General features: G+C 37.3%; 1 protein-coding gene across 1 annotated transcript; it reads right to left on the minus strand.

Moving 5' to 3' along the window:
• Window positions 1–261: 261 nt before the first annotated feature.
• Window positions 262–24,303, minus strand: CIR1 (corepressor interacting with RBPJ, 1). Its single transcript, XM_014954753.1, has 10 exons — window positions 24,150–24,303; window positions 23,266–23,360; window positions 22,660–22,733; window positions 21,806–21,819; window positions 21,662–21,717; window positions 21,243–21,291; window positions 20,916–21,033; window positions 5,159–5,265; window positions 3,575–3,660; window positions 262–1,848 (listed from the first exon to the last, which is right to left on the minus strand). Exons 1-10 carry the CDS (start codon window positions 24,219–24,221, stop codon window positions 1,128–1,130), a joined length of 1,392 nt encoding a protein of 463 aa, XP_014810239.1. The 5' UTR covers window positions 24,222–24,303; the 3' UTR covers window positions 262–1,127.
• Between the last annotated feature and the right edge of the window lie 36 nt (window positions 24,304–24,339).

Here is a 24,339-nt window from a genome sequence, read left to right on the forward strand (position 1 = left end):
TCTCAGAAGTGGACTGGTAATAAGCCTCAGAAGTGGACTGGTAATAAGCCACAGTCCCACTTGTCCTGTGAGCAAGGAGGGGGAGAAAGTTGCTTGCCAGAGTACTGAGCATGGTGACGCCTTCTCACCTGTCCCCTCACTAAGGGACTTCCACCTGCCACCTCGAAACCGCAGAGAAACATTTCCTTTGCCACAGAAACCTGGCAAAGTGCTGCTTTGTGCATTCGTACTGACTCAGAACACTGCAGAAGGCGGCCATTCTTACTGTTTTTAAAGAATAAGGTATTTTATTATGGAAGTTCATAACAATGTGTGCAGAAAATGACTGACAAGCATTTAAAAAAAAAAAAAAAAAGCTTGTTTCATGAAAACAAAAGGATGACTATTTACATTAACTTTCTACCACAAACAATGAAATACCTGAAACAGTTGAGGCAGTAAATATTCTTTTCATGTCTTGAGAGATTATTGAACAATAACTTGACATTGTACTGACACATACCAACAGGGGTTCAAGATGTTTAGATAGCCCTGACCAAGCTGTACGCTGCAGGAGGTCAAAAAATGTTGGCTACACACTTATGTGAACTATGTCTCTCTGTTGTTTTAACTCATAAAAATTGATCTCTTACAGGGAACTTCAGGAAAAATGTTTCAGTGTGGAAAAAAAAACATCTACTATCTCCAATACAATATTTTGGTATCTGAAGCAGTGATTTCATCCAGAACTCTCTCAAATGTTTGTTATCATTTACCATATGCCAGGTCTCCTCCCAAATTATTCTCTGCTTCCCCTCACAGTTGCATCTAAACAGAAATCATCATTGACACAACCAAGAATATCACATACTGCTCTGAAATATTTTAAAACCCTAAAATCAGGTCTATGAATTACTGCATGTATACAAGAGGTATTTGCCAACAAGTATATTTATACAGTAAGAAAAATACCATAACATTTATACCTAATTTACAAATATTCCAACATTATAGAAATGATGCTGTTGGCTTTATGTAGGAAATGCTAGTTACAGAGGCTGGAAAATGAACAGCAATACATAATTGAGCCCTTGTTAAAGGTATTCATCAAAAAACGGAGACATTCTTGTTTGCACCTGTCCCCTACACTATCTATTTTTTTTCCTCTCTCTGCTTCTACTGCGTCTGCTCCTCTCTCTGTGTTCTACTTTACTGCACTTGTCCTCATAGCTCGCTCTGTATTTTTTCTTCTCTCTGTGCACATCTGTGCTGGGGCTTCTGGTTTCGTTTCTCCTGTGCCGCTCTTCCCCAGGGCTTTGACTTGGACTTTTTCGTATTTGCCTTTGCCTGGAACTGCTGTGACTTGGGCAAGGACTTCTCCTGCTCCCCTCATCCACGCTTTGGCTTCTACTGTCCCTCTCCTTTCTTTCAGTCTCTCTCTTGCTGGTACTATGGTATCTGCTTTTGGACTTTCTTTCCCCCTCACAGGAGCTCCATTTGTTGTTCTCTGCAGAACTATCTGGCTTTAAAAGTCTGTACTTCTCCCTATCTTTGTCCTTGTTACCGTGACTACTGGAGAGATCTTCATAAAGTTTTTCCTTCCTAGTCTTTGCTTTTCCTTCTGAATCGCTGCTGCTGCTAGCCTCTGAAAACTTGTCTTTTTTTCTTTTCTTAGAATACATCTTCTTTTGTGCTGCTTTATCTCTGCTGTCAGTCTCGCTATCACTGCTGCCTACTGAAGTCTCGCTGGAGGATGAGGAAGAGGATCTCATCTTATGTTTCTTGTGTTTACTTTTGCTTTTTTTCTTTTGCTGCTTTTTCTTCTTTCTGTCTTTCTTTTTCTTTTTCTTCTCCAGACGATCCAACTTCCTTTTATTTTCAAAATAGAAGAGCAGCAATCAGATGTGTTATGATACTCTAAATTACAAAGTCATTGTCTTTTAAAGTTCACTAATTCTGATGACCTACGCAGTAAATACGCTATTTTCCATAAAAACATGTTGAATTCCTCTCCTCTTTCATCAAAGTATTATTTTTAAACTTCTAACCTGATGTTAACCATAGCAAGAATCCTCCACTAATCCACAGCTGCTCCCTCAAAATGGGAGGAATATGATTTTTTCTAATTCTTTGGTTTTAAAAAAGATAAGTAAAATATGTCAATTTGTAACTAGGCCTTGTAACTAGGAATAAATACATTCCAGAGGTTTTTTTTTTTTTATGTCAGCCGGCTCTGGGGACTTTGGAAAATCATTGCTGCTTTTGTTTGTGCTTTTTTTTATGAGATTGTGAAAACGAAAAAATGCAATTAGTGTTCACTTTCTATTAATGATGGCAACTGAAACTCTGAAGTCTACATTTCTGAGTTCTCCAGGCAAATAATATGGGTATTTTCAATAACCTGTCACAACTAGAAATTTACATTTCCTAGCAATAAATACAATATTCCATCATGCACACGCACTCACTGCTATTTGACTGCTTTCCTCTAATTTTTATTTTGCTTTCTGCATTTATTCTTCTCAAAAAAATCAGTGACTGAATAATGAAATTACTTTCAGTGTATTAAAAAAAATAATCCCTTCAGGCTAGTAAAATCTAAAGGACTCAAATATTTACCAAACTTCAACTTTCAAAACAGAAAGTATTGTAATTTCATTGTCTTGGGCCAGCACAAGTTCAAATAAAATACCAATTACTCAAACTACATACACATTCCTTACTTAAAATCAGCATAAAATATGCCACTGTTTGCAGAGATTTATTATATATGCGAATAGCGTATGTATGTACCTACTCATGTACCTGTTCTGTTTAGCCATTTGCCTTTCTCCCCTCCTCTGCTCTCCATATACAGTATCTCTTTTAACCTCAAAGGCTGTTTTAACTCGTGATACCTCTACAGGATCTATCAGGCACTCGTTAATATTTTTCATTTTAAACATTTTCAGGTTATTTAAATATAATGTCGCAAATTAACAGAAAAAAAATCCCCACCCTGAAATATGAAACCAGTAGGGCAGAAGGAAATAACGAAAACCTCACTAACTTTTTATTAGAACTACAAAACCTCGGGGAGCTCCCTCTGCTGGAGCAGCAAACTCTAAGCCCTGATGGGAGAGCAGCCTGGACCAAGACCAACCCTTGGCCCCGGGGAGCAGTGGCAGGTTCAGTTTAGCCACACAGAAGATAATAAACTTTGCCAAATTGTAAGCCAGTAAATAAATATATGGAATTTTGAATCCTGAAAGAACCCACTGTGAACAATGGAGTGCAAAATAATATTTTAAAAGAGCTACTAATGGCATCTTTAGTGAACCAATTATTATTCTTTCAGTATCTCGATTAAATTGGAAACGAGCTCCAGCGCAAAGGCATCACAACTACATTAGAACAGCCAGATTAAAACAAACCAACAGGATTAAAAAACCATGCTGCATAATGCCATTTGTGGTCAACTGTATGTTAAACTAAGTTGATTTTCCTCTGTACTGATGGTGCTAAATTCTTCAATGGTATCCAAGAGTCACAGGGACAATCATGGGAGTCAGAACTACTGGCAACATAGAACCTCTCCACTAGGTACCACACTTACCTGAGAAGTTTCTGTTTTTGTTTGGTTGACAGTGATTTTAAAAATTCAACTTCTGGATCATCCTCTCCTTCACTTGCAACAAATTCCTAGGAAAATGTGGTAAGACAGTAAGTAGCTATATATAAAAATAATCTCTTCATTCAGTATTCTGTATTCAGTATTCATTTCTGTATTAGAGGTGATGCCTCTTATGCACCTTATTTTTGCACAGGCATAAATACATTTGTATTACTAAGTCAGCTTAAGACTCTTTGGAAAGAGCAGCAAACTCGCTACAAAGCGAACCCCCACCCCACATTCTCTCTCAAAGCTGAGTAGGTGTTATAATTGTGGGGGTTATACAACAGGAGTTATTAGTAACATATGAAAAAATCACTGCTAGGGAAAGAAACATTTCTGAAATAGTTAATGAAAACGAGCCAATTTTGGAGCCCACATGATTCCCCAGGATAAGTCACTCCATTGTTATCATGCTTGGATGAATAGGTGCGATGGTAGTCCTGCTCGAACCCAGGGTAATTTAAGCAAATTACTTTTCTGTCTCGGTTTAGTCATTAGGAAAATGGGTATTAACACACATCTACCTCACTGTTGTGTTATTAGTCTTTAAATGTTCATAAAGTGTTCTAGCAATGCAAAATACTGTAATCATATAATCTACATACAGTAACGCAATCAGCAAAGCATAGCTACTTTGAAGACCCTGAATTCTTCCAATTATGTGCAGCTGGTACACTACAGTTCTCCACTGTGATGTTTTTAATTTTAGCCACACTCAGGAGGGCAAAGAAGAAATAAAGATTAAAAAGCTCTTCCAAAAAACCCCACCATACCTAACCTAAACCAAACATACCGATATCACTGTGGTTCATTTAACAGTGCCCATATGCTACAGTTTTGTGGGGTACAGAGCTTTTTTAAATGCGAAGGTACATCCATCTGTGGAGACACAATGAATTGTTGATTTACTCAAGATTTCAAGACCAGCTGAGGGCTAAAGTCCCCTCTTTACTAGCGGTTTGACTACCCTGCCGTATGAATAAAGGTTATCTCATGGTGGCTCACTCAAGGACTGTATATTTTTTCACTTTACATTTTTATTAAAGCGCCTCAATTAGAAATGTACCTTCTGCAGTCTAAGTAAAGACAATTAAACATTTTAACTCCCAGAAATAATAGATGTAACAATAGTCAATCAAGTAAAAAAATCTTCAGATGTGGCATTCCTGGCATTAATTATTTGTACACACTTCTTCGAACTTCATCCAAAGGTTGGCATTGCATCAGAATGCATCAGTATGTTGCAAACCCCCTAACCATCCCCTTTATGAACAATTCAATTTCTAGTCACCCAGAGGAGGGATTTAATTTATTATATGTGGTTTTAAAAGAAGTAATTTATGATTCACCATTCTGACTGAAAACGGAAGCTGGAAAACAGTTAAGATTTTAGCTATTTTTCTACCGGTATAGCTATTCAGCTTTCCTATGGATATGCATATTTGAAAACATTAAGTAGCAATTCACAAGCAATCACATTTAGATTTATAGACATTTTCAGCTTACCGGTAAAAAGATCATTACCTGTGATGGATCATTTGCGGTCAAGTTTCTCCCCAGTACATTTTGTTTCAGTGCAAACCCACTGTTTCTCATCTCCGCTATTAGCTCCGAGGGGTGCATTGATGGCCCTGTTCACAAAAATCACAGTTTGAATGTATCATTTATATCTGTCTACCTTTTTTTGGACTCCACAGTAGGAATTCAGTTGAAGCTTTGTTAAGTAAAATCACAGCTAAATCAACTCAATAATCTTCTGCTGAGCAAATAATCAGATATGATTTTCTAAAACAGCAGTCTGGAGATTCAGAATAGAAAATAATTGCATTTTTCTTTAAGTACAAGGGGATTCTCTTATGTAACTTTGTCATGTTGAAAACAATATATTTAGGTAAGTTTAGTAATATATTTTTATTATAGTAAAAAAGCACAGGAAACCTAACGGAAGCACATTAAGTAAGACTCTTAGGTGCCTCCTCTCCCTTAAAACAATGGGAAAACGCACTTTCAATATGTCACTAATCCTTATTTTTCATGTGACATTTTTCATATCAACACAAATTTTTGAACTTAAATGTAAAAAGTAACCATTATTAGAAACACAGGATATATGTGGAAAATAAATAAATACATGAAAAAATTATCTATGTCAGTACTTATTCCAGGAACCCCCATATATGCCAGGTCTCTAGGCTCTTATCTCCTCAGAGATTTCTGTTTCATCGGTTTAAAAAACATATATTGCATTAGAGTAGGTATTTGGGATTAGGCACATTATCATTCTTCGTAAACATTTAACAAGGAGTAAAATACAGGATGTATTTTGGATCGTTCAGACTTGACTGCATAATTTATAAACCCTGTAACTCACTCTTTTGAATTAATTGAATACCTGTGATCATCAAAACCTCATGTACTTGTCTGAGTAGGTACTTTTTCTTCACCCTAAACACACACTCTTTTGCTAGGTCATTTTCAGTAAATTTTCTTACCAGTTCATTCAGTAACCTTAATGTCAATGAATTAGCACTACTGTACAAGACAAATATAAATCGGAAGGAATGTAACATAGGGCATGGAGCACACAATTACTATTACTTCACTAAATTAACTGTAAATGATAAGATTAACTAGTCTCATGAAACATACTGACCCTGATTTGTGGTTTTAAGAGCTTCTTAGTTGTGGAGATGCACAAAACTCATGATTTTTTAAACACCGAAAAGTATGGAAAGGGGAGATTTTTACTATGGAAAATACATAGAAAATAAAATAACACTTTCTCAAAAAAACAGCGACTTCAACTTTTTCTCAGTGTTCCTATATAATACACTGCTCACCGCTTACAGAAACAAACAGGCCTATGTGTAAAGCAGGAAGGAAGAAACTTTGAAAATAGTTTAAGGAGCCCTTGCATTGCTGATTTTCTTTTCACAAGTTCCTTATTTTGCCAGGCAAAATAATTTTCTAACGCGATACCTTTTAGCCTTTCCTTGAGTTTATGCTTCTATTAAATAGGGGGCTATTCCTCCCTCCCACATATTTTACCAAAAGTGTTTTTTCTCACTATGTCTGACAGTGTAAATGTAAGCTCACTGACTGTTAATGAATGTATACTGGCGCTTACTTTTTGGCTCGTTTTAAACTTAAAACCTTGCTCTGATTGCCCAAATTTACTCTGGCTGGAACAGAAACCAACATTAGACAGAAACCTAACAACAGAATTTGGTACCAGCGAAGTCTTAATTTGAAAAGGCCACGTAAACCAGCCACACAATTCAGTCAAATGCCCTGTATGAGGAAGCTGAATGGAGACAAAGCATAGAGTCACAAAAGAAGATTTCAACACACCAAAGAAACCAAAACATGTGACCAGATTGAAGCCTGAAATTCTGCCTTGTTATTGAGAGGCAGTAAGCACCACCCCCTAATGAAGTGACCTAACAAACTTAGCAGCTATTTCCCCCTTCAGTGTCTCAGCATTTTGATGTGTATGGGATACCTAATTATTATTATTAGCTTGATTAGATAAATAAAATAATACAACCTGTCCAAATCTATACAGGAGATTTGCAAAAGAAGTAAGACAGAAGCCCTAACTTTGTGGTTGCATGTGAGGACTACTGGCAAAATCAAGACCAGAGCGGCATGAAGGCGTATCAGTCTTCAAAAGCACAGTTCAAAATTAATTTCTAGAAACAAACCTTTCAAGCATTCATTGTGCTTCTAGAGGTGAAATCAGCACTAGGTTTAAAAAATAAAAACACAGGTAAGCTAAGAAGTAAAGCAAGCCTGGCTAAAAATAAATTTATATGAGTTCTGTTTCTTTCCCTGTTAATGACATCAAGGAGGCACTCGTAGCTCCATCTACAATTTTTTAGTCACAGCATGGTATTGACATGACAAGGACAGTTAACAAATCGCTGTTATTCCTGTTCTGTGGATGAATACAAATTACATCAAATGCACCTACAGAACATGGAGACTAAAGTGGTTTATGAAATAAGTTATTCCCGTTTAGGTTGCTCTTTAATAGTGAGGTAAAGAGTAATTTAGGTTCATCCTAGCTTGTGAGGAGATGCAAGAATCTCCATGTAGAAGGTTTTAGAAAACACTAGGAAATGAGATTCAGAAAATAAAACAGTCCCATTCACAACTCTTCTGTGTGCAGACCCCAGTCAGGCACACCAGAATCACACTGTCCATTATGGTTGATTATGGAGAACTCTCTTGCAGTATGTGACATTTGCAGTTTAAAAACCATTAACATTTTTGAGAACAACACAGGCAAACCTGCTCGCACTTTTTTTCTGAACAGCTCATGCCACTGAACTTCTCAGAAGTTCTGCTGTGCAGCAGCACCAAGACTGCATTACTACCTTTGTTCAAGCAGCAATGCTAGACCACAGTAGGGAGAAAACAATATCTGATCTGGAAAGTCTAAAGAGACTGTTTTCTCTCTGGTTACAAGTCCAGACCGAGAAGTTCAATTAAGACATTATATCTGACAATAGCTGCACAACTTAATAGTAAACATCCATTACTACCTACTTTCTGCAACACAACGAGAATCAAGAAAATTTTTATTCCAATTATTAACTCCTTTGCTTAGAATTAAAGGAATCAAATGCTTGGTGACTTTCTTTTCCCATCTATGCCTCAACACGATTAACTTTAATGATTTTTATAGACACATCTGATTTTCTTTGAAATACCAGTGACAGTTTGAGGTCTCCCGGGATTCCTCAGCACAGCTATTTTACGTGACAGCACTGAGGGTTGCAAATCACTTCTTTTTGAGCTGCTTCTTTACACAGTCTTAAAAGATGTAGATGCCTAAATGCGTGAGCAAACAATCACATTCCCATTTCCACACTATAAAATTAAGTAGGGGATTTCTCCTGGCTAATACAAAAAAGGGAGATAAATCTGGTAAAAGAAGCCCCAAACACTTGAGATTTGAAAAATTCTCAGATGTGTCCTTAGCTTCTTTATTTAGGAGCTAAAGCTTAAATCTTGAGGCCACCAATACTCTGGCTGGTAGAGGGCCTCTTCCTTTGTTTGGTGTGAATTGATTGCAGAGTCCTGCTTGCTGGAGACATGACTATGCCCAGCACGATCACACTTGGTTTGCTTGCTAAGCGTCGTGGTTTGGACTGCACCAGCCACTGAAATGAACAGCAGATGCTCTCTTTAACCCCTCTCCCTTCAGAGAGAGGAGAAGGGAGAAAGCGAGAGAGAGACTTATGAGTTGAAAAGAAACTAAATTACTTCAATGAAATACTACTAATAAAATAATAAAAAGATAATAACATTATTAAGAAAGAATGAAGTCTATACAATAGATACAACTCATATCAAGCTCCCAGGATGACAATCACACCTCCGGCAGGCACTGGGAAAGTCCTAGACTGGACTCAGCAATGGATGGGAGCTGAACTCAGGATCTGAACTCAGAAACATGTAGATTGAGACTAAAAGCAGACAAACAGAGTCCTCCTTGGATGGCCATTGGAGAAAGAGCCTGACCCATTAGATCCCTCTGTTTTTATACTGAGCATGATGCAGATGGGATGGAATACCCTGTTGGTCAGTTTTGGGTCACTCGTCCTGTCCACTCCTCCCCAGTGTGCGACCCCTCTATGCTTTTCCGCTTCTGACCCTCCAAGGGGGCACACAACAAAGTGAGCTGACCTGGGCTCTCACAGCAATAAGAATAAGCAGGAGCCTCTCTGCATACCATCCCTGGGTATTCACTGTCAGCGTCAGACCTTATCACTCTGGTAGCAGATGCTGTCTGAAGAATATGCTGTTAATTTCAGAGAGTTAGAAGAGACTTAACTGAAAAGTAAAATTACTGAAAAGAAAATTGGTTCTGTTTTACCTCAAACCAGGGCAGTAAGCCAGAGAGGTAAATCTTTTCAGCCTATCTTTGGCTTATGACTACACCTTCCAAGATCTTCAGACAAAATGGTACTAAGTATACTTGATAGCCATATATCTTCATCTGGTAAAGTTCCAACTAAGTCATAAACTGAAAAACAGATGGTGAGATGAAGCTGAGAGGCTCTCAGTTGGCTAAAATCTTGGGAACTGATGTTAGCCAAGTATTCATGAACAGCACCCATCCACTTGCAGAAAATCACTCCTACATCAGGCATAGAAAAATTGTGTGCTAAGAAAACTGATGTCCTCATACATGCTTTCCTTACAGACTTGTGAGACAGCCTGTGAAGAAGCTACCTGCGTGATCTCACATGGGTGAAAGCATCTAGAGATGACATTATGCCATGAGTTGACAGAACATTAGATATAGGAATCCTATAAAAATAGCTGATTGCTACGACTTCTAACAACTACTCTCTCAGCATTCATCCATCGGCAAACTAAAAATAAGTTCAAAGTAACAATGTTTCATCATCTGTTTCTTATTCTTTCTGAAACAAGTCAAATACAGTACCTTGCTATTTTTGAATATGACTGTCAAGCTTATTTTCCGGAATTTACATTTTGATAGGGAAAAAAGAAAAGAAAAAAACCCCTTTAAAACTTTTCTAGATGACACTTGTTTTAAACTAAAACATTTATCTGCTTTAAAATGAATTCATAGTCTCAGAAAAGCTTTTTATCATATAGTGGAATTAATTGCATGCTGATATCATACTTATTTTTGTACATTAAGACAACTGACAACTTGTTAAGTTTTCTACAGCTACAGGTACTTAAAATTATATTCAGGGCTTGCACAAAAGAGACTCCACAGTTAAAGACCCACTAAAGGATTTTAAAAATATTTTTTTCACAGTCTTTATAATTCTCAAGAAATAGTGTTGCCAAGCAAATAGACTACAGTTTCTTCCTGCTTCTTACTTCCCACAGAAGTTCTTGCTGCATTAATTCTCTCTGTTATCTTCTGCTTAAGACACTATTTAAGGAAAAAATCCAGATAGCTCAGTTGACTCACAGTTGGGGCACAAAATCTGGAAACTCAAACCATTCAATGAAGTGTGAATAGAACGATTTCAGTCCTCACAAAGTACAACCCAAGTGCAACCTTAGCTTGACAGCTTTTGGTGCACCTTTATAATATTTGTGCAATTAAACAGAAGAGCTGTAAATAGAATTTTTCTGAAGCCTACATGAGCATCAATTGTGCCATATTGCAGAAGGACACATATCATACTGGGATTTCTACAACATATTGTCAAATTGCTTTTTTATACCAAAGAGCACTCTGTTTTCTTATCAAGCTTAACTGAAATGTATTTAACAGAATCAATTCTGCTGCTATTAAACAACCCGGAGGGAAATATAATTCTGGATTTCAATAACTTAAATGCCTAATTTAGAGCAAGCTCTCCCATCCCGCCTTACTACCCCCACGCCCTGCCCAGAAACAAGAGAGATCTATAGCTGCAATTCATTTTCGATTTTGCCTTGTACTTCTTTGGAAGCTACAAATGCAGAGTGTATGTAATACTCTGTGGTTGCCAGAATGTTTCCTCTAAGAGGCATGGGCACAGGACTCCTCTTCGGAGAACAATGCTCGCTGTAACACACCATCTAGCAGGCCTCCATTAAAATGTCTAAAGCACATTTTTCAAATTATCCAATATTACAGAACACTATGCTAAAACCTCTTTTCATAACAACTGTGATTAAATACCACTTTTTTTCTGCAACAGTTTCAGTGGCAGTAAGGACAGACCATAATGTTATGATTGCCAGTATCACCAAAAATAGCAGTTTTACTTCTATCTACTCATGATGCAGAGACTTGACAGTATCTACTCAATTTATTGATAAAAGCTTTCACTGCTGTCACCAGTGCAGATGAGCAAACTGAATTATTCTTTGCAATCAATTAAGTTTTAAATGGATTTTTACTGTGGAATACGAATGGAAAGCAAAGAGATAAGAAGCAGTTAACAGTGTAACCCCTATTCCCACCTGTGGCAGGGGAAATTACAGTAACCACTTGTACTTTGATAGCAGCTGCTGTTACGTATTGTTATGAAATGAAATAGACTACTCAATACAAAAGTTACTGAAAAAGGCAGTAGATTCTCCACAGTGTCATTTTAATTACAACTTCTTAACCTTTATTTTAAGTAATGCTCATTTTGTGTATCTTCAAAACAGATTACTTAGAACAGGGCTTTCCTAAAGCTTCCCCTTCCTTAGAATGTCTTCTGGTGTGGGACATCTTTTAGTTTACAGATATGATAATTTTGATTTAAAAATATCACCATTTTCATACCATCAGACTTCTTCTGACTTGGTAATAGAGAGAAAATTTACACGAACGTAAATGTAAACAAAGCACACTGGTGATCTGTGACCAATTTGTCAGTATACATTGTGCTCAGTATACTCCACTCTACCATGTTTAAACATTAATTTATGAATCAAAGACAAGATGCTTTCAAGGCTTATCCAAGGATCTTGGACAACATGAGGCCATAACTGTTCCAAACTGAAATTTGGATTTCTAAGTTTTTTTAATACTAAAGCTATGCTCTGCTGTAGAAAAATAGTTACACCATAGTCCAGGAAGTACGCAAACAGCTCTTTCACATTAAATAAGCTTTAGAAAACCAGAAAACTGACATTGCTGCTGTGTTTCAGTTTAGCACACAATCGCATGAAGGACGAATATACTCGGAATTCAGAACACTATCTTCTCTGGGTAGCAGCAAAAGCGTAACATATGATACAACGCTTTTTAGGTTTTGCTTTAAAAGTTGTTTTTTTGGTTTGTGGCTTTTTTTTTTTTTGATGGCTTCAAAGGAAATTGAACAAAACTGGAAAAAAATTACAGACTGAGCCTAATCACACTGTATCGTCTGTGAACTTTCATTGCGGTTGTGACAGAGATAAGAGTGGACACTTGTTTATCTAAAAGACAAAGAGCTATTATCAAAATTATGTGATCATGATCCTGGTCATGAAGGACGTAGAAAATTTATACTGCCTCCACTAATTCAGAATTGATCATTTTTTACTGATCATTTTCCTATCTTTTTCAGAGATGACTGCATTCAGACCATATTTACACTTCAAAGCAACTGCTGCAGTTGGCATTGAGAGAAATCAATGACTAAAAAACCTCTGGCTTTTAATTAGCTCTTCTTCAGAAGATCTGCAGTTTAACCAAATTTAACACTTTAGCACATAATTTCAGTATAATTTGCCAGGCTTTTGTCATAGGGCATTTCAGAGAAACCCGAGTTTCCTTTTTACTTTTTTTGAGTAGTAAAAACCATTTAACATTATCAAACTGCTATAGGAATCCGTACTTATTGCTTAAATGCTAAGCACAAGACTTCTAATAGAAATTCGTATTTTATGCATTCAAACATAGAGGCTTCCGAAACATAAATGGAGGATTATTCTAAAATGTGACAGTTCTTAAACTACATGAAGATTTAGTTAAGGTTCCTACTGTTCACAATCAAAGGTCTCAGCTGCAGATCTCAAAGGAAGGTTTCATACACTGTATGTTTCTTCAGGTGACCATTTATACAAATATTCACAGTTAACATATTCAAATAACTTTTCTTTGTTATTATAGATTCAAGAGAACACTTAAATAAATTCCTGCATTCCTAGTACAACCCAGATTTTTATCTGTTGAGAAACAAAAAAAGTACCATATTTGTCACTGAAAAAAATACAGTGAAATATAGACATAATATAACACAGACATAGATTTTATTTTTTGCTGTCTCCGTATGGCTGATAATTTCAATCATGACTATGGAAAGGAATTTCACCCAAAAGCTAAAGAACAGTTGAACGCGCTAAGTGATAGACTGATGGAAACCATAACCACAATTAGCTTATGGGCACTCAAGCAATGAGAAGAGAGGATACAAACTCCAGGAGCTGCTACTGCATTTTTAAAAGGCTGCATTTGCCTAGAATTTATCTTGGTAGACTATAAGACACTAGATGTTGCTCAATTACGTTTTTACCATTATTTGCCTGAATTTTCCACAACATGTTAAACCCTTTACACTACTCTCCTTTCTTCCTGGTAATTTCACTGGACGGATCACACATGGAGCCAGTCAGCTGTAAAACATTCGAAGTAGTCCATAGCTAAGAAGGATGCCCAGCACTCTCCAGGCTTAGGTTTCACAGGCCAAGAGCATAATAACCTTTTCCAATCTCAGCATCCCACTTCAAACTATGCCATTCATAAAATTACCTCCCCATTTGAGACACTAGCCTTATTTCATAAGATAGTAATAGATTCCTAGCAGGTCATTTGTTCTAAAAACATACGATAAAAATTGTAAGCATTCATAGCTTTTTAGCAATCCCCCTGCCTCAACCCTCATTGAGCAAGACAGATTTCTTGCAGGAAAAAAAAAAAAAAAAGGAAAGAAAAATAAGAAAAAAAGAGGTTCACCTGACCTAGAAAGTTGCAGGGAATTTTCAGGTGAAATAACAGTATTAGTTAAAAACATTTTGCACAGAAAACCTACTAGTCTCTGTTCTAAGAAAGTCAAAGGCTTTTCAGGCTTCATTAAAAAACCCCAAAACATAAAAACCAACAGATGCTGCTGGTTAATGATAAAAAAGCATTGTAAGAACATTCAAACTTTTAGGTGCTACTGATCTGGTTTTTTTTGCTGGTATATATTACATATTTTATACATGCATATATACACAGTGGTAAACAAAGTCAGAACCATAATGGATATTTTCATCTTGTCTGAACTTTGAAAGTTAGGATTTTATCAGTAAAAAACCCTGTAAATCAGTTTAGCCCAGAGAAGCATTTTGATTGCCTAATTTAGCTTTGTAAAGGAGAAGTAAATCTTATAAGTTGGTCTCTGTAAGCCTCACAGCTGGAACATTCTAACACTACTTTGCAGTTTCCAGTGATCAAAGTAAGTTACTTTATATTTAAAACTAAGAATTTCATAATGGAAATAATGCAACACCAGGGGGTGCAGTTATCATGAAATAATTACACTCCTGGGAGATTACAGACAAGGCTGTACCCCAGGGGTGTGATTATCCCATGATAACCACATCCACTGAAATTGCCTTATTGCAAAAATAATCTCTATTCACTGGTGAGATATTATTCAATAGGCACTTTTTTAATGGTAAGATTATTATTTTTTTGTATGAATTACCAGCTAGATTAGCAAAATTGTCCCAGAAGTAAAATAACCAAGCTACCATGCCCAAATTAAGGTACTGATTGTAATTATTTTTGTTTGCTGGAGCGCTGCAGCGTATGTCAGATCTTGAAAGTCTTTTCTCACAGAACACAGTTCTGTGCCACAGCCACGCTTTCATCCTGCAGTGGTTCCACAGGAGCAAACTGAAACCCATGACTGGTCTTTGCATACAAGAGATTCAACACTGAATCCAAAACAGCAGTTGCCAATCAGTTTATGTGCAAAGAGGAAGATTACAATGCAGTCTTCATGTAAGATTCAAAGACAAGTATCCTTCTGCTGAAATAAGAGAATCACAGCTTACAGAATTTATGGGAAAGAAAAAACCCTATATCGGTGCTTATTTTATGGTGTGAAAAATGTTGTACATCGGCAATCTATAGCGCTTCTTTTTCCTCACACAGAAACAGAGCCAGAACTTTAGATAATGCAAGAGGAGTTTCACTTTCTTTCATTTTAACTCCAACATTTCTTCTGAGGCTGAAAAAATAGTCTGAGCCCAAATTAGACCTTTTGTTTTGCTCTCTTTCTGAAGGAGGAAAAAATTAGAACAATACACAAACTGAACTTGTACCAAGCAATCCTGAATATTTTCTTTGTGTTGAAATACATCACTTATATAGGGCCAAAGGAAACAATAACAATTAAAAATAAATTGTATAGTTGTCAAATATCTGAAGGATAAAGCAGAATTTATTTTTTTAAGCACCTTCTAATAGCTGACTACTCTGAAAAACTTCTGTTAACAAAATACCAAGAAATGTTGAAATGTAACACCTTTGCTTTTTGGTGGAACACAATATGAAGCACTAATTCACTGTTCTGTTCAAATGCTTCTTTCCTTTTAACATGACCTACTCATTTGGATAAAACTGCTTCTACATTACTTAAACTTTTTTTTTTTTTTTTCATTCAAGCAAGGAGTGTAATCCCACTGAAGCTCAGTGATTTGGGCATTTGAAAATATATACATTACCCCCCGTGCTTTTATTAAATTGATGTCATCATTCAACTAAGACATCTGAAGGCACAGTTTTTGTAGGAAGAAAAGGGAAGGATGGGGAAAGGCTGTTCTTGCTGGTTTTAACTCAATAATTTGGTTATCCTAATAAAACATTTTTTTATCCTCATTTTCTGTCAAAAGCTTGAGAAAGATGAAAATGTCCTTCCAATTAGGTAAGTGCCAATTCTTTATACATGCATAAAGATTTGATAGCACTGCTGTGGTTAGTGCTGTTTGTACAGGTTTTGGCTGGGATAAAGTTAATTTTCTTCATAGTAGCATGTATGGGGGCTATGTTTTGGGTTTATGACCAAAACAGCGTTGACAACACAGGGATATTCTAGCTAATGCTGAGCAGTGCTTGCACAGCATCAAGACATTTTCTGCTTCCCACACTGCCCCACCAGCAAGATGGCTGGGGGTGCACAAAGATTTGGGAGGGGACACAGCTGGGACCAGCTGACCAAAGGATATCCCATACCATATGACACCATGCTTATCATATAGAGCTGAGCAAGGAGGAGGAAGGGGGGATGTGTCAGAGTGATGGTGTTTGTCTTCCCAAGTTACCATTATGTGTGAAGGAGCCCTGCTGTCCCGGCAATGGCTGAACACCTGCCTGCCCAAGGAAGCAGGGAATCAATCCCTTGTTTTGCTTTGCTTGCGTGCACAGCTTTTGCTCTTCTTATTAAACTGTCTTTATCTCAATCCTCAACTTTTCTCACTTTCATCCTTCTGATTCTCTCCTCCTCCTACTGGCGGGGAGTGAGCAAGCGCTGTGTGGGGCTGAGCTGCCTACCTGGGCTAAACCACTCTGCTTCCTTTCCAGGTTAATTACCTTTGAATAACTTCAAAGTTATTACATGATAGAATTCAGTCATGAGTCTAATTAGTATATAATAAACTTCTCCTGTGGTTCCTAAACTTGTATGTATGAAATGTTTCAGTTCTTTTTTTACAGCAGAGCATCTGAAGCTCCTATCATTACTGTTCCGTGGATAGAAACACATTCAGGTAAATGCCTAAAGACAGCAGTGAACAGAACAAGGTCATCTATTTCCCTGTATATTAAGTTTGCTTCTCTAAAGCGGAACAACAACAAGGTTCAGAAGAACAAGACCTGTTAAAAGTCCCCTATAGGGAAGGCAGACCATTTCTTAAAAAGGACTTCTGCAGAAATTAGCCATGCCAATGTCCTTAGAATATCAGACTCAGAACCATGGGGCCCAGGGTTCCCAAGCACTGATTGCTTAGAGATTCATTAGCAGCCAGGATGCTTTATTGCACATAGGCTACAGTCTTCCAGCACTGTGCTGATGCATGGTGTGCTCTAACCAGGGAAAGCATTTTCAAAGTTTGAAGAATCCTAACCAAAATTATGGTGCTGTAACTATTACACACTGCCTCGAAAAAAATTATTCAGTTCAGTTTGCAAGAAAAGGATTTGAGATCATCTTTTATTAGGTTGAAAAGACTATTAAAAAAAAAAAATCAGAGGAAGTAAAGTGCTACCAAGTAAATCACTTCAAAGCGAATGGGCTGTTTTCAAAGACTTTATCCAAAAATTCCAAAGATTTGCTCTTTCTTAAAAAAAGAAAGTTTCAATGACTTAGAAATCTAGTCTTTCTAATGCAATTTATTTCATAAACTAATTGCAGTCCTGGTTATTCACTATTGTACTAAAATTTTATTGTCGTTTTAACCTTTATTCCATGTTATCTCTGTAGTTCTCAGATGTGCCCTTTAATGTATGAGACAATATTTGTATTTGAATTTCCCGACACACAAGCTAAGAACAAACTTTCAGGGATGACTTTCCATATATGGAATTACTTCCTGACCTTTAAAGCTATTATTTGCTCTAATAATTTAGCCCAACATTTTTCAACTCTTTCTAGAGAGCTAGTTGTAAACATATTTTAATACATTTAACTATTAAAAAAGCCAGTGAAATAATTTAAGTACACATTCCAGACTTGATGTATACTATGTATACTATAAGCAATAACTCCCTACCCTTGAAATCCCTATTCATTATTCTTTTCAGAGGCACATGTTTTCTTCTACATTCTAGAAATGAACGGACAGCTTCTGAAAATTCTACTTTGGAGTTCAGACCTTGTAAGCCAACTGGGTTTCTACTTTTTCTCTTTTTTTTTTTTTTTGGTGCTGACAGTCACAATAAATGAAAACTCTGGACGATTTACATGGTTTTTATCAGTTTTCTAAGCATGAAGAGACACTTATTTGTGATATGTGGTGAGGTGTGTGTGGGAAGCAATAAAAGTACTTTGGGAGTTTTTTTTAAAACCTAATCATCAGTTCATGGAACACAGAAAGGTTTCATAAAAAGATGATCTCATAAAAAGATTATCTCATAAAAACTCTGTCCCTTACAAAGCAGTATTTTCTGCAGCTCTAGCCAATCTAAAGAATAGTGTGGCAACAGACATTTTTGCAGTACTATAAAATAATCAGAAAATAATTAGGAATTTCATCTAGGGACAGAAAAGCAGCTTAGGAGTGCATGCAATTACCAATAAAGAGAAACAGGAAGAAGCTGAGCTTGAGGAGATGTGTTGTACAGAAGCAGGTTCTTAGAGGTGGGTCCAAATTCAGCATTAGGGCTAGTAACAAAGCATTAAGTATAAGTAATGAGAGGAAATAAAGAGCAATAAAGAGAAACGGTCAAAACAAGATCATATGGTTGGGGGGTGTTGATCAGTACATGATAGAATTTGTCTTTTTAATATTACAGTGTCTTGTTAGAAAATGTAAATAAACTCTGTTTTACTCTCAGTGTAGGTCAATTTAACAGTTAACTGCACATCTGCAGCACTGTAACAACTGGGCAGAACTCTCAGCAATGCAAAGATAATTACTTACTCCCATTCCAGACAACACAGGGGTTGTACAAAGTATCACAAAGTTGATACAAAGTATCAGGTTTTAGTTAAAACAAATCAGTTTTGTTTTGGTTTTTTAGATGTGTGATGTAAACTTTAACATGCCACAAGGATGAATTATGAGCCTTAAGGGAATCAGTGAATTCAATAACTTGCGTTCTCATTTAACTGCAGTGCTTCATTTACATACATGGAATTTCCAGAAGTCATCAATGGAGTATAATTTAGCTTGTTATTAAATCAGATGACGTTTTAGAGAAGTTGATGAAAGGATTGTATTCCTGAGGTTAGAAAAAGCAGACAACCCTTTATCTGATGATCTAATTAATGATATTAACACTTCCTATAGGACTTGTATCTGCTATTAAATCAAGAACTTTAAACTGTTTTAAACTTTACCTACAGTGTTTTTACATACAGTTTCCCTGAAAGAAAGAAAGAGAAAGTAGCAATATCATTACAGCTGACTATTCAAACCCAAGAACAGTGTCTCACAAATTATATATACAAACCCTGATCTGTCGCCCACCCCTACTCCCTGAAATTCTTCCTCGGCCTATAAAAAAGTCTATGCTCAGCACAGCACGCTGTCTTCTAAGTTCCAGAGCTGAAAATGAGAGAGCATTGGCACGCTCTGAGAACATTAAGTAGTTTTACAGCGTTTTCCTTCGTGCAAAGTTCACAGTATGTGCTAAATCTCTTTCTTTAGGCTCAGAAAGACGGTTTGGAAAGCTACCCGGAGAACACCTCTCTGACTAGGGAACACCTACAGCAGTCAAACACTGCCTACACCTAGATACTTAGTTCAGTTAGGTTTGGAACAGGCAGTCTTATATTGACACTGCAAAGCGTCCATATTACATGGTTACAAATAATAAGGAGTCTATTTTCAAATTTGTGTGAGGACGTACAAATACTTTCTGCTTTCCCAGCCAAACACTCCTAAAATTTACCCACATCATTTGAACCAGGGCGGGGGTGTGTGGAAGGGAGTTCTGCAGCACAAAAGCGTATCTAACACATAAGAGCTGCACAATGTAATTCCACCACCACCAAACGCTCAAGCACTATTTCTTCTAAGGTAAGAATGAGGCAAGAAAATGATTTAATGTTATAACCTACTGAACAGAAAGGCTGAGAATGTCAACTGTAGGACAGCTAATACAATGGTATAATCATCAGACAGTGCCTAAAAGCAGGGGAGTGTAAGAGGCACTATTTCCTTTAACTTCCAGGCCTCATCTCAAAGAAATGACAAACCCAAGTGATCTAATTCTGAAAAGCAAGATTGTTGGTAGGCTGAACACATAATAAAACTAAGAGCTACTACATAAAAAGACAGAAGAAAGCAAGATGTTATCAAGTGTGCAATTGTAATGGTATCCCTGCAAAACTGAATATACAACACCTTAAAGCACAGTACAGCAAGTCTCTGAAGACTCACCCATGGTACCAGGCATTTTTTTAACATGCCAGAATTTCAAGAACCTTAAGAGCGTTACAAACTTGGGTCAAGTTGCAGAAAACAAAGGTTTTTAGGCAAAAAAAAAATAATATTCAATTTGAATGTTTATACCCGCTTCTTTAAACCTCATCTACCACTAAATGCTGTGTGACTTCAAGTAACAGGAAAGCTAACAAACAGAAAAAAAATTGTAGCTTGAGAAGCAATAAGCAGCCAGCTGACAGGAAACCAGGCATTGGGAAATCTAGGTTTCAACTGCTTCTCCCCTTACAGAAGCACACTTACACACACTAAAAAAATAAAACCAAAACCCTCTCATTTTTTTTTCCAGTGATTAACAAAGATATACTGGCATATTCCAGCTTTTCCAAGCGGTTTGCCTGAATCTGAGCTGGGACAGTCTGTGGCACAAATATTGTCACTCTGATATAAACAGCTTCATTGCAGCTTCTGCATTTTTGCCACAGATAGAATCAAACCAACATTCGTTGCAGAATCTTTTCAAAATACTTACTAAATAGAAAATTAAGTCCCTGTCATTTGAAATAATTAAAATGAAATTGTGGGTCCTATATTTGGAATAAAGAAGTGTTTTCCCCATTTAATCAACTCTTTGAAATTATAAACTTAGACCTTCTAAAATTAAACATGGTGAGTTCCCCCAAAATATCTAAGCAGCACCTTTAGAAGACATTCAGTGCCTTACCTGAACCATCGCTGGTGACTGAACTCGCATTAATTCCAGAAAGGCCAAATAAGGGACATTCTCGATCAGTGTTTACATGTCCCCATTTGTGGCATTTAATACATCTCACATTTCGCACCTAAAAGGGAAAAAAAAAAATAATCACATAATTTAGTCTACAATACAGCTTAACATTTAGAGAAATATCTATGTTATTAGGCATAAGAGAAGCTTTTAAACTCACTGAGAAAAAGATGATAAAATTAAGAGTCCATGTGAATGTTCTGCAGTTAGATAATATTTGAAATATACCCAAGACATCCACAGAGTGAAATTTATGTAACTTGCCTGGATACCAAATGGCTGATCTCTGATATTCATGTCATCCTTAGCATATCTGTTACACAAACACAAAAGAAAACAAATACTCAATTCACTATTTTTCTAAAAAAATATCATATACAAAACTTCCTTTTATTGTTAAGTGTGTACCCATTTTGGAGTTATAGTTCTGAAAACTAAACATTAGTTTTACTGTGCTTTAAATATGGATGTAAAATTAAAAAAAAAAACCTAAGTTGATCACGGAAACAGCTCCAGGTTTAAAGGTTTTACTAATTAACTCCTAGGATGTGACAGGATTACACAAGTGACTTGCTCAAAAACAAAATAGGAAAAAAAAATAAAAGAGAAAAAAAAAAAAAGAAAAGGATATGAAAGGTAAACAGAAAAAAAAAAAAATTTGGAAAAAAATCCAGACATCTTACTTTTCTCGAGGGGCGACTTTTTGCCATTCAAATTTGTATTCAGTCTCTCCTTCTTGCTATAAAACAGAAAATATGGTAAGTTTGAAATTTTTTTTAACACATTTAAGTAGGAAGAAGACATAATGAAATGATGTAATGAAATACCTCTTTAGTTTCCTCTTTGAATTTTCAGAAATCATGAAAAGAAAAGAAAAGATACATTAATTATACACGTAAAATGCAGCTGGTGTCTAAGCTGGAGACAAAACATTTCATGCTCTATACTAATACAACAGTACAAATACTCAGAAAGTAGCTTTATTTAAATAGAATGCACATAAAAACAATCAGCCTCTAGTAAATGGTTACAAATCCTATGAAACTGGAATCATCTTTCAAACTACATTAATTTGATACACGAATAAAAAAACCTTAAGTTTCTTTTTGCCAAAAGTAGCAGCAATACTTAATTCTAAAATCTCTAAAAAAATCTTTTTTCACAAAAATTACTAGTCTAAAATTGCATTTGCTCTAAGCTTTAAGAGCTTTAAAAGTTAAATAATTACAACATTTTCTCTATAAGAATGAGCCCATCCAAGTATTTCCAAGGGGTTTTGTGCAAATGGGAAAGATGGATTTTAAAGGAAACATGTTTTGTTTCAAATGTTTTCTTAGTTTTGCACTTAAGTTTGCATTTTGCTAAAATTAAGCGATTAACGCAAATATCCACCAGGTACTTAGTAACTTTTATCTGTTTTTCCCTTCACGTTGAACTGTTGTTTAAGAATACCAAACAACCCCAACCATTCTCCTTTGGAAAGAAATTAAAATAGCATGAGATCAAAATTATTGCATACTATAAATCTCTGCATATTTGCACAGGTAGAACTAAAAATCATACCTTCTAGGATAACCTCACTGTGAACACATTATTTTAAAATAAAAGACACTGTGCTTATTTCTTCAGAGGGTTTTTAGCTTTGCATTCCTATCTGCTCATGATCAGGAAACCAGAATACCTTTCTTTGCGCCAGGTGGGGCCTCATACATGAAATTAAGACCATTCTTCACACGCTCATCTCCCATAAGCAACCTAAACAAGAAGGACAGAGTTTGGAGTGTTACATACAAAACATTCCTTTTGGTATTGCTTATTAAAAGAAAAAAAAAAAAAGAAAAAGAAACGTGTAGCAGGAAATTGTGATAATAACTGGCACTTTTTGATTTCTTGATAACTGGAAGCTGAATATCAAACAATCTGAGAGACCAGTCAATACTTTTGAGTGCTCCATTGTCATATAATTCACTCACAACTGAAACATAATTCTGTGTCCACAGAATTACACAGGACAGATTTCTGTGTGATCCAAATATACTGCTATGCAAGGTTACCTGCTGTTCTGTGCCACGTAACGCATTTTGAAATTAATTACAGGACACGCATGGGCCATTTTAAAGAAGTTATTTTGACCTCTGCTTAATCAGACGGCACTGAGTCACTGTCCTCTCCTTCTACAATGGTTAGTGGGAGACAGCATTTCAAAGGACTCACAATGAGGTGTCCATCGCTGCCACAAGAACAAGAGACAGCAGGAAGAAGTGTGTGATCTTATGCCAGTTCTCACCTATTATCGTAGGACTCCTGTTCTTTAAGATACTGTTGCATTAATTCCTCTTGTTTCTTCTTATCGTATGATATTTTCTGTTCCGCCATCCATACCTAGTTAAAACCAGTAAGATTCTACTTTAAACAAACACAAAAAACACTGCAAAACGTATTAACGTGTAAGTACTTAAGTGATTTAAGCTATTGAAAATAGCAAATAAGGGAAAATTCCCATTCTAATGACATGAAATATATTCTTTTAATCCATCACTTCAACAAATGAACTTCACACAAGCAGTAATTTTGACACGCTACAATTCCAACAACGTTTAAGATCTGAAGAGCCAGAGGAAAGCTTAGTAATGCAAAGGGTGAAGAAGGGTCAGAAGACACCCCGGTGTGCCACTGCCTTCCTCGCCGGGACACCTCCTCACCCAGCTCTCACCAGGCCCCAAATCCCACCGCCCCCGGGGAGCTGCCGGGCTGGCAGGGCTGTGGGGAGGAGAGGCCTGGCACCAGGTGTGGAACATCGGGGAAACACCACGACAGGCAAACATTTATCCAGAGAACCAGCTGTTGAGAAGCCGGCGCCAGGAAAAGGCGGTGGTTACACACACACCTACGAGCAACCAAACCTCACAGCTTCCAGAGTATTTCCTAACTTTCTTCCCTGCCTCCTCCGCTCCCCCCGCACCTCGCCCCTGCCCCGGTCCCACCACAGGACGGGGGACGTGCCCTACACACGCCGTTGCGGTGCCGGGAGCCCCTCACCAGCCCCGTCCCAGCCCACTCCGGGACGCCCCCGGTGCGCGGCGGACGCGGCCTGACCGGCCGGGCGGCTCGAGGGTGGGCGCCTCAGCCCCGACCGCCGGCTCCCCACAGGGCCCCCTCCCTCCTCCTCACCTTTTTGATGTTGGACTTGGAGGCGGGATGAAAATCCTTCTTGCACATGAAGTTAGCGAAGGACTTCCCCATGGTGGCGGCGGGGAGGGAGCCGCCGACGCTCCCGGCACCGCTGAGGGACCCCTCTAGCCGGCTGCCTGCGCCGGGCCTTCCGGGTCGGCGGGCGGGCCTTCCTGCGGGCCGAGGAACC

This window comes from Calidris pugnax, unplaced genomic scaffold, assembly GCF_001431845.1.
Source record: "Calidris pugnax isolate Ruff unplaced genomic scaffold, ASM143184v1 scaffold103, whole genome shotgun sequence".
NCBI classification, from domain to species: domain Eukaryota; kingdom Metazoa; phylum Chordata; class Aves; order Charadriiformes; family Scolopacidae; genus Calidris; species Calidris pugnax.

Bases quoted from the DNA above. Each gene is read 5' to 3' on its own strand.
- CIR1 (XM_014954753.1), bottom strand. From the start codon at position 24,221: ATGGGGAAGTCCTTCGCTAACTTCATGTGCAAGAAGGATTTTCATCCC. The intron at 5,266-20,915 runs GTAAGGCACTGA...TTTTGTGAACAG, and splicing joins AGTCACCAGCGATGGTTCAG to GGCCATCAATGCACCCCTCG. The intron at 1,849-3,574 runs GTAAGTGTGGTA...TGAAAATAAAAG, and splicing joins CAAAAACAGAAACTTCTCAG to GAAGTTGGATCGTCTGGAGA.